The following is a 15,801-nucleotide window of genomic DNA, read 5'->3' on the forward strand; positions in this document are numbered from 1 at the left end:
TATAAATGAATTCACAGACCATGTAACCTCTTGTGTCTGGCTTCCTTAAAGTCATGTAACATTCTCAAGGTACAGCCACATTATAACATGTATCAGTACTTCACTCATTTTTATGGCTGAATACTATTAATATTTTGTCATAGGTGTTAACCACAATTGATATCTCCAGCCTTCCATTAATGGGCATTTGGGTTTTTTCCACTTGTGGCTATTGTGAACAGTACTGCTCAAATACCTATATCAATGTATTTGTTTGAGCACCTGTTTTAAATTCTTCTGGATATATACCTAACTATCTACATGCTATCACCTTTGCAGTACACCTAGAATTCACTCTAGATATATGAACTAAATGTTTAGCCTCACAGTAGGTGTGAGTCTGATGAAATTATCTGCACTTCTATTTAAGAAAGAAGCTCAAGCAAAATTCCAAACTTCACTCTGCTTCAGGCAATGAAAGCCTGAATGAAAGAAAATTTAAGAAAGCAAAGAAAAAAAAGAAAAATACTAATTTGAAGGGATAGATAAACCTTAGGTTCACTAAAACATTATTTGTAATAGCCAAGATAGGGAAGCCACCCAGTGTCCATTGATAAAGGAGATAAAAAAGAGGCGGTATATACATACAACGGAGTATTACTCAGCCATTCGAAAGAGTGAGATTTTGCCATTTGTGTGGCAGCATGCATAGACCTTGAGGATATTATGCTACGTGGAGTCAGTCAGACAAAGAAAGACAAATACTATACGGTTTCATTTATATATGGGATCTAAATCACAAAACAAAGGAAGAAAATATAAACTGACTCATAAGTACAGAAACCAAATAGGTAATTGTGGGAGTGGGGGGAGATGGGCAAAAGTAGGTAAAGGGGATTAAGAGGTACCTCACCGCCCCCCAAAAAAGCTGATGTTCCCACTGCTTCCCCCAGACTTAGACTTAGCAACCTTCGTCCCTAAGAACTCTGTCAGTGAGGAGACCCGTGATCTGGCTGTGCTTTAGGACATCTGATGAACACTCTGTAGGCTAGTGCTTTGAAAGCAGAGTCACCAAGAACCCAGGACTTCCATGAAAGCACGCCAGGGGTACTCACAGCTGGGACCATGCTGACATATGTGGAGAAGTAACCTTCATGTCACTCTGCTTAGTAGGACGTGCCACGCCAGGGGTACTCACAGCTGGGACCATGCTGACATATGTGGAGAAGTGACCTTCATGTCACTCTGCTTAGTAGGACGTGCCACGCCAGGGGTACTCACAGCTGGGACCATGCTGACATATGTGGAGAAGTGACCTTCATGTCACTCTGCTTAGTAAGACGTGCCACTCCAGGGGTACTCACAGCTGGGACCATGCTGACATATGTGGAGAAGTGACCTTCATGTCACTCTGCTTAGTAGGACATGCCACGCCAGGGGTACTCACAGCTGGGACCATGCTGACATATGTGGAGAAGTAACCTTCATGTCACTCTGCTTAGTAGGACGTGCCACGCCAGGGGTACTCACAGCTGGGACCATGCTGACATATGTGGAGAAGTGACCTTCATGTCACTCTGCTTAGTAGGACGTGCCACCCGGTGTCTGAAAACAGCCCGAGGTGCCGCCACTTCCGGTACAGCAGCAGCCTAGAGGAGAATGTCCTAAGAGTGCACTTACAGATTTTGTACAGAAAGGCCCTCATGGCTACGGCAACATTGTCTTTAGATTTAGGAATTTTATTTGCTGATTCATTTTAACGGCTGGAAGCGACACATAACGAAGGCCCTGCCTCCAGGAGCATAAATTCAACCTGTCAAATGTTTTTGTTTTTTGTTTTTTCATTCCACAAACACTTATTAGTACTTAATATGCCAAGCTCTATGTTAGACCCCATGGAAGAAATGTATATTCTGCGTCTATCCTCCAGAAGCTCACAGTTGAATGAAGCTGTGAAAACAGCTGTGGCTTCAATCAAGATTAATCACATTAACTGTCATCTTCCCACTTATTCTTCATTGATTGATCCATTTAACAAAGTTGCTCAATACCGACTAGTGTGTCAAAGAGCAAATAAAATTGTAGGAGATGTGAAACTTATCTGTTCCATTTCATCTAAGAAATACAAATAGAAAAATAATAAAACTTCAGACAAAAATTAAGGTCAAAAATGAGATGGAAATATATAAACATAACATATGGGAAATGTTTGAAATGAAAATCACTTTGGCAATTTTACTATATTCCAGACATGAACAAAACTTAATACTCACAGATTTCTTGCCAGATGGATTTTCATATTGACAATGAAAGCTGAAGTATTTAATCAACTCAAAACTGGAAAGAAGTAAATCAGAATAGGCACTTCCACAACTATCTTTAATCATTAGATTTTAAAAAGAAAATACTCAATCACACAAGGCATAGTATGAAAAACTAATAAAGTGACAAATTACACGAAGCCAGCCCCAGATGAGCTGCATTCACAATTTCGTAGAAGAGGCCAAGGTTGTAGAGGCAATATAACTCTAGTTTCTTCTCTGGCCATGTTTTAGCCAAAATGAGAAGATGACGACACACTCTATATTACCATGTAATCGATGTCAAACTCATCGGCTCAGCTATTCATTTCCTAGAAGAGCCACGTGGAGAGGCAGAGCCCTGTCCTACCTGGCTGACCCAAGGTCCCTTGACTATTGCTGGACTGAGAAAGAAGCACTTTTGGAAGTTTCTCAGCCAGTGATGAGTACACAAAATGACCGCAATATATTTGGTAAATGACTTATTTATAGTTTCACGTTTCTGGGGTCTCAGCACAAATTAACGACCCAACTCCAGCGTAATGTCATTCACATAACCTGCAAGGACTCTCTCTCTTGTTTCCCATTAATATCATCGCTAGTGTCTAACTGGCCCAGATGAAAATCGGCACCTCTCAACAGAAGGGCTACAGAAGATCTTCTGAAAGAAAGTCTTAACCTATGAGGGCAGAGAACCCCAGTCCAACTGGAATCTTGATTCTAACGTGCAGTGATACAAGTTTACTTCCTTTAGCACCAGTTCCATCCATTAAAATACGAAAACGCTTATCACTTAACTAGGACTGTAGTGAAGCAACTGAAATAGGTGACAGTCGCTCGGGGTGGGCAGCCAAGCCTTACTATACAAACGCTACTTACTCCCAAAGGTCCTTCCCCCACCCTGACTCTACCAACTGGATTGCGTGTCCTTCCTCTGAGCTTATCTTCTCATAATATTAACATATTCCTTTATTGATTTGTTTATAATTTCCCTTGCAAGACTGTGAACACCTTAAGGGCAAGCACTGGGACTCAATGCATTTTCTACTCTGAAACTTGGTAAGGAGTAACTAGTTGAACTCTATTATTTTATGATGATTAATATGAATATAGTTAAGAGCTCGCTCTTTACAGAACTGCTACACATAAGCTTTATAACACTTACCATAGTACACTAGATTTCAATGACTCCCTTCATATAGCAATATCCAAATCCAAACCAGCCAATCCAAGGGGACGAACTCCCAGGATACAGTTGAAGGACTCAAGCAAAGTAGAACAAAGAGTTACCACCCTCACAATCTCCCAGCACATCCTAAGTACTGTATATATCTCTTGTGAACCTAAGGGTTTACCAGTAAGAAACTATGTCAATTATTTACTCTAGCTCTTGGTGGTACACCCCAACTAGGGCTCAAGAGTTCAACCCATTGGAGAAGACTGAAGAAATCTGTGTTATATTCAGTGAAAAAAATGATTTATCTCTAGTCTTTTAAAGATCAAATAAATAAAGCCTAATAAAAAACCTAATAAAAGTGTTTTTTCCACCTTTTTAAAAATGTATTTACTTCCCCACAGTGTCATGGAAAGAGCATGTACATCAGAGTCTGAGAAAGATGAAACCAAATCTCAACTCTACTGCTTACTTGCTAAGTAACCCTGGGACAAAATAAGTGCTCAATAAATAATAATTGAGGTTATTATTACAGCAAATTTTGCAACAGCTATAAGAATACTGTCTATATAAATTGCAATCTTATTGAGCTACATAAGCCTGAAATGAGTGTATCAAAAGAAACCAGAGTGCTCTTTCTGTGAAAATGATGAAGCCTCATAGGAGTTTATCAGGAATAAAGGTTCAGAAAGAATAGTAGAAAGGATCGGACAACAGCAGGGAGCAGGGAGAGGAAAGTTCAGGGAGCAAGTGTGAAGGAGCATAATGACCAGATGAGAAGAGACGACAGGTAAAAAATCAATCTGCATTTTGACCACAATCTTAGAATTTTAAAGAAAAGATTAGATGAAATTCAGTTTTTCTATGCTTTCAATTTTGGACAAAATTTCTTTTCAGACTAAAATGAGCAGGGATCTTGGAGCACAAAATCTATTCTATTCTATTCAGCGACAGTCTTTCCATGTGCTGAGCTACAGCAAGAAAACAGAGGGGTTGGCAGCCACCAGCCCAGGATGGGATGAAATGTGGAATGAGGTCGTGTGCTTAGCGCCAGTAGAAATAGCAATAAAGGTAGGATTAGGTTCAGGAATTCTCACTAAGCCACTGTTCCCTCAGCAAAGGAATCTACCACCTGCAAAATGTCCATGGTAATGGCAACAGGGTCCCTGGTTTTCAGTTTTGTGAGCCCTTAAACCTGTTTTTTTCTCTAGTTTTCTTAGGCATTCAAGGGAATTTATAGCAACCCAATCTGAAAAGACAGATCTATCACCCTAAACATTGGTCAGGTTGTAATTACAGATATAACTAGCTTGAGAACCAAGTTGCATCAAGAGATGGTCTCTGCAGAATGTTTGGGGGTGCTAAACCAGAGCTAGAAGGGGCAAGATGGAAGCTCACTGCAGGACAACAGAATGACCCCTCCACAGCAATTCCTGACACATCGCCCTTCTAAACTCTCAAGGCAGAGTTCAAAAGAGTCTCCCTGGGACACGGAAGACCAACTTCTGGCACGAACTCATCTCTTCCCACCATAAACCTCTTTCTCCCTTCTTTCCTCTCTTTCTTTTTCACTCTCGCACTCTCTCGCTCATTTAATTGCTTATTTTAGTGTGGTGGGAGGGAGCTGAGGGAGAGGGAGAAAGAGTCACAGGCAGACTCCAACTGGCAAAGCCAGATTTGGGGTTCGATCTCATGACCCTGAGATCATGACCTGAGTCGAAATCAAGACTTGGAAGCTTAACTGACTGAGCCATCCAGACGCTCCTCTCGCCACATTTTCTGGTGGCATTTTCCAAACTACTGAGATATTTACATTTAGTTATTCAAGATTTTTAAACAATTTTAACTCTTTTGACAGAATCATTATAAAAATCTAAGGAATAACATTAATGAACTAGAGTAATTAATTATACTGATATTGACTGGCAACTAATGTTAAAATGACATCTAACCAGTTAAAAAGTTGGATATATGCCAATAAGGACTATAATAAATACACTTTGTCCTTTCAGGTAAAGAGCAATACCCAGAATTTCAGTAAAGGAAAGAGCGTGTTAATGAATTTTGTCTAGACAGACTTTGCACTACACACATAGGCCATTCTGAATACTAACAAAATGAAATACTAAGTGTGCCTTGAACTTCACCAGTATTTCTATTAAGTGAATGAAATAATTCAAGAAAATAAGTAAATTCAAAAAAAAAATCACCCAAATGTAAAATTTCACACATATAATAGAACAGGGTATTCCCAAATGACAAATTTGTCACCATACATCAATGACCATGACAAACACACGGTACTTTTTGGATCAATAATCCAGTGTGTGTAGCTGTATCTGTTACACAAATGGTTTTACAGTTGATCCACTCTACTTCTAGGAGGAAGGTCTAAATCAAGCTAGCTATTTATTCTGCAGAGAGAGAGAGAATGTTCCTTGTATTGAGCTGCTGCGGTTGAAGACTGAGGAGCGCCTCTTCTGTTTAGGACAAATCTAGATCCAGTGAGAGAATGCTGTAGACGTGTAGAGACCAAATTTAATTCAAGGTAAGTGGGAACTAGAGGGAAAAAAATCTCCCCATACTTGTGGATAAAAACAAAAAAAGCTGAAGAAGAGTGAAAACAAATATAAGTCTATGAAAAGTATAAGAAAATGTAGAGACAAGTTTCTCTTTCCCTCTGCTATTCTGGGAATAACAAAACACTCTTTGCTTTTGAAAATTCTTTTAATAGCTCCGTTTAACGGATGAAATGACATTAAAAAGAACTCTGAAAAAAGACATCAATCCATTCAGACCATTTGGGGCATAGGCTCCAATCCTGGAATCATGAAAACAGCCACCGAAGCTGGTGACAAGATATTCTTACAGAAAAGGGGTATGGGGAAGTATAACCCTTAAGTGCTGAAATGCTAAACAGTCATCAGATGGGTAAAAGATCTAGAACATAAGTTGCATCTAACTGGGAAAGATTTTTCTTTAAAGCTTCACTCTAACACAATACATAGCATTTATGGGCAGTCCTTATTCGCCCATCAGGATTTTAGATTATAACATATTGAATCTGTTGTGAAATAACTGAACGTGTTCATTCTTTAAATCTGTCATGGGCGCCTGGGTGGCTCAGTTGGTTAAGCAACTGCCTTCGGCTCAGGTCATGGTCCCAGAGCCCTGAGATCGAGTCCCACATCGGGCTCCCAGCTCCATGGGGAGTCTGCTTCTCCCTCTGACCTCCCCTCTCATGCTCTCTCTCTCACTCTGTCTCTCTCTCTCTCAAAATAAACAAATAATAAATATTTTTTAAAAATCTGTCATTTCAAGACATTAAAAAATTAACAGACTCTGTCTTCACTATTTACCTTTTGAGTGAAGAGCCAAGCCTTAAGCCTTACGTAAGCCCAATATTACAGGAGCATTGCAACATGTGGGAAGAATTGGAATCCTTTTAGAATACTGACCCTCTGAAGCCTTCATATTAGTTGACTGTTGCTAAAAAATTAGTATCTCCATTCTGTATTTTTATAATGAGAAAAAGAGAAAAAAAGGAGAGGTTGGTGGGCAGATTACACTCCATTTATAAAGTGTATTTCACTACAAATTAAAGTCAGTGCTTTACGCACAGCCGCTACTCTATTCTTAATTTATCCTACTATATTGGTAATATTCTATATAACTAAAGCTTTGGCATGATGAGAATAAATAATAGCTATGTGCTACAGTAAAATGTCAACCAAATGAAATTACCACTGTCAGTACTCACCCTTAAGCGAGAACCATTCTTAGAATAATAATAATCAGGAGACATACCTGCTCACTTTGATTCCATTCCCCCTGCTGCTTCAGAGACGGGACGGCCCAGATGCTTAGCTTCCCTGAGAAGTGAATGGCCGCAAGGAGGGTCCCGTCCGGAGAAAGACTCAGCTTAAAGATCCCATCCTGTACAGTGATTATAGGACATTGATGTCAGATCAAGGAACTGGTAGCTGAACAGAAGTAACCTCCAGAATTTAGTAACACTCTCCAGGGGGTGCCATGTCATAAATGATCTCTCATAATTAAGGGTTTGAACAACTTCATAACACTATAATGTGCTCCAGCATAAAGAAACTCCTTCAGGAGTTTTTCTGTGATCTCTTTTACAATGTTATAATTTACATAGAGCTGAAAGCCCAAATATGTGCGCATTATACAAATACTCTCTTATATCACACATCAGTTACCATGAGTTCTCATTAACTTTTTAACGGGTTGATATCGGCCCGATTGTGAGTTTCCTGAATTGGGGGTCCACATTTTCACAAGATTCTGTATGTACACAATGTCTGGAATATTCTGTCGCAGAGACGCACAAATTCATGCTGTGTGGACAAAAGGAAAGGGAAAGGAGGAAGAGAGAGTTGGCAGAAAAGAGGGTCCGATGGTGATGGGAACAGAAGGAAAGGGGGAAAATGCATTCCTGAATTTGAGGAACACCAAGAGTGTTTATTTTCCAGATTTCCCGGTAAATCTGAGGAATGTAACTGTTGCTACAGGAAAGAAAACTTTGTAGCACACACATTTCACAAGGCTAACCTCAGTGTGCACAGAGTCCTACTCCTGTCCCAACAATCTCTAGTCCTTTCCCAATCAGAATACTAGGTTGCTCAGTCACAAGAGAAACCACACAAGAAGAAAGGTCTCCTGCCTATTGCCTAGGCAGAATGAGAAGAAATGAAAACTAACTGGACATCTAGTGCCCTTCAAGCATTTATTAAAACCAGGGTTTAAGATAGTTGACCCACAAATAATAAAAACGGACCAAAACAACAGCGTTCAACCGTATTTGTCCTTAACATTTAGAAAATCTGGCAACATAAGGCCCACCACCATCAAATGGCAGTAGTCAGGTGGGATTGGGTGGCATGTGTACACTTACAAGGGTCATAAGCTTTCTAGTTGGCCAAAGCCCCCACCGTTCTTGGTTATGGCCCCAAGATTAAGGCCAAGTATCAGCTATAGAAGTAAAAACTAAATGTGACTACACTAAAAAAAAGAGAAAGTATGCCTGGCTCAATTCACTACATTATCCACTTGGTCTCCACAGACACAAGAGTTTAAGTCCTCAGGTCTACAATGGCTAAGATATATTAGCCATCAAAAACAAAAGAATGACTTCAGAAAGTGAGAAACTGCGGGATGAGTAGACAGATAAAAAGATGAGCATCCTCTAATCGCCTCACCAAGGACTGAGATCACTTTAACCGGGTATAACGTGGCTAGTCCAGAATGCCAGAATTAAATAGAAGAATAAAATACAAAAGCCTGAGAAAGCGAAGGAATAAAAGCACAAGCACTAACAGCACCATGTTAAATAGAGCCCATCCCCGCCTCCGCGATAGAAAGGAGGCCAGGAGCAGCAGGAGAGGGGCCGGGCACCTTCCATTCACCACTCTGGTCCACGAGCCCCGAGATTTGGTGTGAGGTGGGCCTCACAAGCACTGATTCTCATTAGCTAGAAGAACTCTCCCTCCGTCACGGAGAGTTTATAGAGAAAGAAACTGAAGACCTCCAGGATTAAGACTTGCTGAAGATCATTCAGGTACAGACCGCAGACCCTGAGCGGGAAGCATCTCCAACCCCAACCCGGGTCATCTCCACTGCGCCGTGATCGCTGCCCTCCCCTGGGCCGTAGACCTTCCAGGAGCCCCAGGCATGCTCCTCGGGAGAAGTCATGGTCAAGTACACTTGACGGTTTTCCTCACCTACATAATCAGTCATGAGTGATCTGCATGATCACTCCCAGGTGTCATAAATGCTTCATTAACCAACTCCCTTAAAAGGGCTCTGAAAGTAAAGAGGAAGTTTATGAATCTCTTTAACAACAACAAATACGGAATAATGTGAAGAATTTAACAATAGCACTGTGAGCTAGGAAACACCGAATGAAGCTGCTAAATTATCCTTTGTTTTACTCATTCTCCCCCGCCCTCCTTCCTTCCTTTTCTTTCTTAGACATGAAGTAGTAAATACATTAACTAAAATATGACCACTAGCTTTTAACCTGATGAGTTCTTAAATCCCCTTAGTTTTATTTGAAACTAGGATAGCCACACTGCAAACTTAGCATTGCTTTTCCTAAGCATTTTGTTGTAGAAATGTGCATTTACACAGACCCAGAAGTAGAAATTATGGTATGATGATTACCCAGGGGCCCAACAACCAGCTTATAAACAAATATCAATATTCCATACTTGTTTCACGAATTCTTCTTGAATCACTACAATAATCTTGGGAATTTTTTTCCCAGAAGTGTTTTCTCTTTTTTTTTTTCTTTTTAAAAGATTTTATTTATTTATTTGGCACAGAGAGATCACAAGTAGGCAGAGAGGCACGCAGAGAGAAAGAAGGGGGGAATCAGGCTCCCCACTGAGCAGAGAGGACTCGATCCCAGGACCCTGAGATCGTGACCTGAGCTGAAGGCAGAAGCTTAACCCACTGAGCCACCCAGGCGCCCCCCTAAAATGCTTTCAAGCAGATCCCAGACATGAGATGTGTATACATTAAGCACACACCTCTTTAAAGCCCCAAATCATCTAAGTTTCATACACACACACAGGGAGAAGAGACGGTTCTCAGTGGCAGCTGAACTACAGTCAGTCAGCAATAGACAAGTCACCTACGTTACTTGAGACACACAGTGTTTTCCTTGTGAAATAAAAACTCCTCTTTTATTTTAAGAAACACTTCTGAGTGTCTATAGCACAAAGTATTTCTGACTCAGGGAATAATTTATTATCCTGACAATAACTGTTATACAAGATCCAAAGCCACAGTTAGAAAATCCAGGCTAAATTCTGTGAACAGAGTCTGCAGATTTAGAAGTCTGAATGCTCCCTGGTTGGCCAGGGAGAGAATTTCAGAGTGTGTGCTCTGGCAGTGAGAGGAAATGGCTTTTCAATCAACTGCACATGACAGTAAAAATAAACCTCAAACCTTCAAACCGTAATTCCTCATATTATATTAAGATTTCTCAGCATAAGTGAATAATAATCTTGGTCTCATCTTCTCTATCTGAATTAGGTAGCTCCAAAAGCAATAAAATTGAGCTGTAATTTTCACTTCACTTAAAATGTGTCTGAATTTTTTTTATATTCCTCAAATATGAATGTCGTGTTTATTTTAATCATTACAACAGCTGGAATGTTGGGTCAAGAATATATAACTTGGCAGTGAAAAGCAGAAAGCTTTTTCTCTGAGAGCAGGAATAAGACAAGAAAGCTCACTCTTTCTCCACATCCTCTCCAACATTTGTTTTTTCCTTTCTTGAACCCTCTTACACTGTTGGTGGGAATGCAAGTTGGTGTAGCCGCTTTGGAAAACAGTATGGAGATGCCTCAAAAAATTGAAAATAGAGCTACCCTATGACCCTGCAATTGTACTCCTGGGTATTTACCCCAAAGATACAGATATAATGAAAAGAAGGACCATATGTACCCCAATGTTCACAGCAGCAATGGCCACAATCGCCAAACTGTGGAAAGAGCCAAGATGCCCTTCAATAGACGAATGGATAAAGAAGATGTGGTCCATATATACAATGGAATATTACTCAGCCATCAAAAAGGATGAATACCCAACTTTTGTATCAACATGGATGGGAGATTATGCTGAGTGAAATAAGTCAAGCAGAGAGAGTCAATTATCATATGGTTTCACTTCCTTGTGGAGAATAAGGAATAACACGGAGGACATTAGGGGAAGGAAAGGAAAAGTGAATTGGGGGAAATCGAAGGGGGTGATGAACCATGAGACTGTGGACTCTGAGAAACAAGCTGAAGGTTTTAGAGGGGAGGGGGTTGGAGGGATGGATGGGTGAGCCTGGTGGTGGGTATTAGGGAAGGCACATATTGCATGGAGCTCTCAGTGAGCTACCCTCACCGAGGGTAGTTTTGAATAAAACTACCCACTCTTGCTAGTTTTATTCAACATTGCACTGGAAATCCTAACCAGAGCAATTAGGCAAGAAAATAAATAAAAAGCACACAAACTGGAAAGGAAGAAGTAAAAGTGTCTCTTTACAAATGACATGGTATTATATATAGAAAACCCTAAAGACTCCACCAGAAAGCTGTCAGAATAAACAAATTCAAGTAAAGCTACAGGACACAAAAATCAACATACAAAAACCACTTGCATTCCTATACACTAACAGTGAACTATTAGAAAGCGAAATTAAGAAAACAATCCCAGTTATACTAGCATCAAAAAGAATAAAATACTTGGGAATAAATGTAACCAAGGAGGTGAGAGCTCTGTATAAGAAAAGCCATAAAACATTGATCAAAGAAATTGAATACAAATAAATGGAAAGATATTCCATGTTCATGGATTGAAAAAATACTCTTAAAATGTCCATAGTGTCCAAAGTGATCTATAGGTTCAGTGCTATCCTTACCAAAATTCAAATGTCATTTTCCACAGAAACATAAAAAATAATCCTAAAATTTGTGTGGTATCTTAAAAGATCCTAAGTCCCCAAGCAGCCAAAGCAATCTTGAGAAAGAAGAAAAGCTGGGATGCCAGGGTGGCTCAGCTGGTTAAGCAGCTACCTTCGGCTCAGGTGCTGATCCCAGGGATGGAATCCTGCCTCAGGCTCCCTGCTCAGCAGGGAGTCTGCTTCCCTCCTCTGCCTGCCTCTCCCCCTGCTTGTGCTATCTCTGACAAATAAATAAATAAAATCTTAAAAAAAAAAAAAAAAAGAACAAAGCTGGATGCATCACACCTTCTGATTTCAAAATACTGTTTGAAATGTATGTATGTTAATCAAAATGTATGATTTAAATGTATGTTTAAAATTAAATGTATGTTTAAAATTAAATGTATGTTTATCAAAATAATACTGTATTGGCATAAAAACAGGCACAAAGATCAATGGGACAGAACAGGGAGTCCAGAAATAAGCTCATGCATAGACAGTCAACTAATTTATAATGAAGGAGCCAACAATATAATACACAGTGGGGAAAGGATACTCTTTCAATAAATGGTATTGGAAAAAAATGGATAGCTACTGGACCCCTAATGTACATCATATAGTAAAATCTCCTCTAACTGGATGAGTCTTGAGCATAAGACCTGAAACCCTAAAACTCCTATAAGAAAACAGGGGATAAGTTCCTTGACTGGTCTTAGCAATGATTTCTTTGGATTCGACACCAAGAGCAAAGTCAAAAAAAACAAAGATAAACAAACAGGACTACATCAAGTTAAAAACATCTACACAGCAAAGGAAACCATTAATAAAATGAATGACAACTTAGGAAATAGGAGAAAATATTTACAAATCAAATATCTGATATTACAAACCAAAATACACAAGGGACTCCAACAACTCTAGCAAAAACCCTAAATAATCTAATTTAAAGATGGAAGAAATCATCTGAACAGATATTTTTTCAAAAAAAGACACATAAGTGACCAAAAAAGTACATGAAAAGGTGTTCAACTAATCATCAGGGAAAGGCAAGTCAAAACCACAATGAGATATCACTTCACACATGTTAGGATGGCTATCATCAAAAAGGAATGCTGGGGAGAGGGACGCCTGGGTGGCTCAGTTGGTTAAGCCAATGCCTTCGGCTCAGGTCATGATCCCAGGGTCCTGGGATTGAGTCCCATATTGGGTTCCTTGCTCGGCGAGGAGCCTGCTTCTCTCATTGCCTCTGCCTGCCACTCTGCCTGCTTGTGAGTACTCTCTCTCTCACTGACAAATAAATGAAAATCTTAAAAAAAAGAAAGAAAGAAAGAAAGGCAGGCAGGCTGGGGAAAATGCGGACCGCACACACTGACAGGCAGTCTCACTGAATCATTTGGCCTTAAACAAAGAAGGACATCCTGTCATTTGTGACAACCTGGATGAACGTGGAGGGCATTGTGCTTATGAAATACATCAAACACAGAAAGACAAATATTGCGTGGCATCACTTATGTATAATCTTAAAAAAAAAAAAAAAAAAACCTCCTAGAAACAGAGCGTAGGAAACTAGTTGCCTACCAAAGACTGGGGGAGGGAGGAAGTATAAAGAAGTTGGGTAAAAGGGTAGACACTTCAGTTATAAGAAGTTCTGAAGATCTACTGTATAACATGATGGTTACACTTGGTAACACTGCATTCTATAACTGAAACTTGCTTACACACAGAACAGAAAGGTAACTATGTGAGGTAATGAATGTGTGACTTCAACGGGGGACAATCCATTCATATTGTACACCTATACCAAATCATCATGCTGTACAGTTTAAATATCTTACAATTATACCTCAATAAAGGTGAGGCAAATAAAATGAGAAAGAAAATGATGACTATCACTTACTACCTGCTTTAGTCTACTCTGTTCTGTGAGTAGCCACTGACAGGCAGTCTCACTAAATAATTACTTGGTAAGTTGTTATCAGCTTGGGTAGGCAACGTGGGACAAAGTAAGCTGGTTGACAAAGACCATTTACACAGTAGATGGTCTTCTTCCACCAGAAATCAATCTATAGCCCTTTTAATTATCAATTCTATTTACCTCCCTGTCTCAAATCTCTTCTCAAAACTTTTCAAAAGGTACTTTCCTCTTACCTCATTGATTCTCTTGCATGGTAATGCAAGACTAATACTACTGAAACTAATAATATGAACAGGATTTTAACTTCCACCTCTATTTCTCATTTATTAAACCACTAGCTCAAACGTCCATTTGATCTTCTGTTAATTAAAAACACTAATTAAAGCCTTCTACTACTGGCAGCAATATTTAGAGTGGAATTGTGCCTGCTTTCAAACACTGCAATAAAACTTTTAACTGTCCTTTCTAAAACCATAATTCTTTTAAATGTTAAATATCAGATCTTTATACTGAGATCAGTTTATATTACCTAACTTTCTTCCACTGCATATCATCTACTTAGAACAATTAAAAATGAGTGATTTCCTATTTCATTACACCTTTCAAATATACAAGCTATATAAAAATTAAAGTACTGAAATGTAGTGCATACACTGAAAGTGTTCTGAATTACTACGGAGCCTTAAAGGTGAATTCACAAGCCCTGCCCTTCCAACAATCAACAATTATTTATTGAATAAACTCAGTAATACAATATCCCGTGTCAGGCACCATTTTACACTCTGGGGAGTCAGCAACCAACAAAACATAAACCTCTGCCCTCAAGAAGTCCAGTAGATATTCTTGCCCACTATGGTTTATAAGTCTGACCCCCCCAAATCAATCAATCAATCATTCTCAAAAGCATGGCTAACAAACCTGGGAGCAGCAGAGGCGGGGGAAATACTGCAAAAGTCTGTAGGAAAGAGAAAGTCCTTGGAAAAAAAAAAATTGTCCAAGCCAATATTCTTTATAGAAGAACATATATAGCTTTTAATATATTCTTTGAAAGATAATATTATATGGCAAACAACCAGCAGCTCGTTATTTGGAAACATATGAAGGCCATCTACAAAAAGCCCACAACGAACATCATAGCCAATGCTGAAAACCTTTTACTCTAAGACCATGAACAAGACCAGGATGTCCACCTCGCAACTTATATTCAACATAGTACCAGAAGTCCTAGTCACAGCAATCAGATAAGAAATAAAAAGCATCTAAATTGGTAAGAAAGAAGTAAAAAATTTTTACTATTTGTACATGACATGATATTATATATAGAAAATTCAAAAGAATCCACAAAAACTACCAGAACTGATAAATGAATTCAGTAAAGTCACAGGATACAAAATATACAGAAATCTGTTGCATTTCTATACACTAATAATGAAGTAGTAAAAAGAAAAGTTAAGAAAGCAATCCTGGGGCATCTGCGTGGCTCAGATGGTCAAGCTTCTGCCTTCGGGCTCAGGTCATGATCCTAGGGTCCTAGGATCAATCCCCATGTTGGGTTCCCAGCTCAGTGGGGAGTCTGCTTCTCCCTCTCCCTCTGCCTCTCCTCCTGCTTGTGCTCTCTCTCTCAAATGAATAAATAAAATCTTAAAAAAGACAAAGAAAACAATCTAATTTACCAAAACAACACCAGAACAACAACAACAAAAAAAACACCTAGGAATAAACTTAACCAAGGAAGTAAAAGACCTGTACCCTGAAAACTATAAAACACTGGTGAAAAAAATAGACAATGACACAAAGAGATAAAAGATATCCCATGCTCATGGGTTGGGAGAACCAATATTATTAAAATGTCCACACTACCCAACCCAAAGCAACCTACAGATTTAATGTAATCCCTATCAAAAAACCAACAGCATTTTTCACAGAACTAGAACAAATAATCCTAAAATTTACATGGAACCACAAAAGACCCCAAATA

The 15,801-nt window shown here is 39.3% G+C and overlaps 1 protein-coding gene across 1 annotated transcript in view; it reads right to left on the reverse strand.

Moving 5' to 3' along the window:
* Positions 1–15,801, reverse strand: part of NBAS (NBAS subunit of NRZ tethering complex) — a 317,592-nt gene that overhangs the window by 239,464 nt on the left and 62,327 nt on the right. The window contains exon 12 of the mRNA XM_082744160.1: positions 7,261–7,389. Coding sequence (XP_082600286.1) covers positions 7,261–7,389 — 129 coding nt within the window. The remainder of the gene's footprint in view (positions 1–7,260; positions 7,390–15,801) is intronic.

This window comes from Mustela nivalis, assembly GCF_964662115.1.
Source record: "Mustela nivalis genome assembly, chromosome: 8".
Taxonomy (NCBI): domain Eukaryota; kingdom Metazoa; phylum Chordata; class Mammalia; order Carnivora; family Mustelidae; genus Mustela; species Mustela nivalis.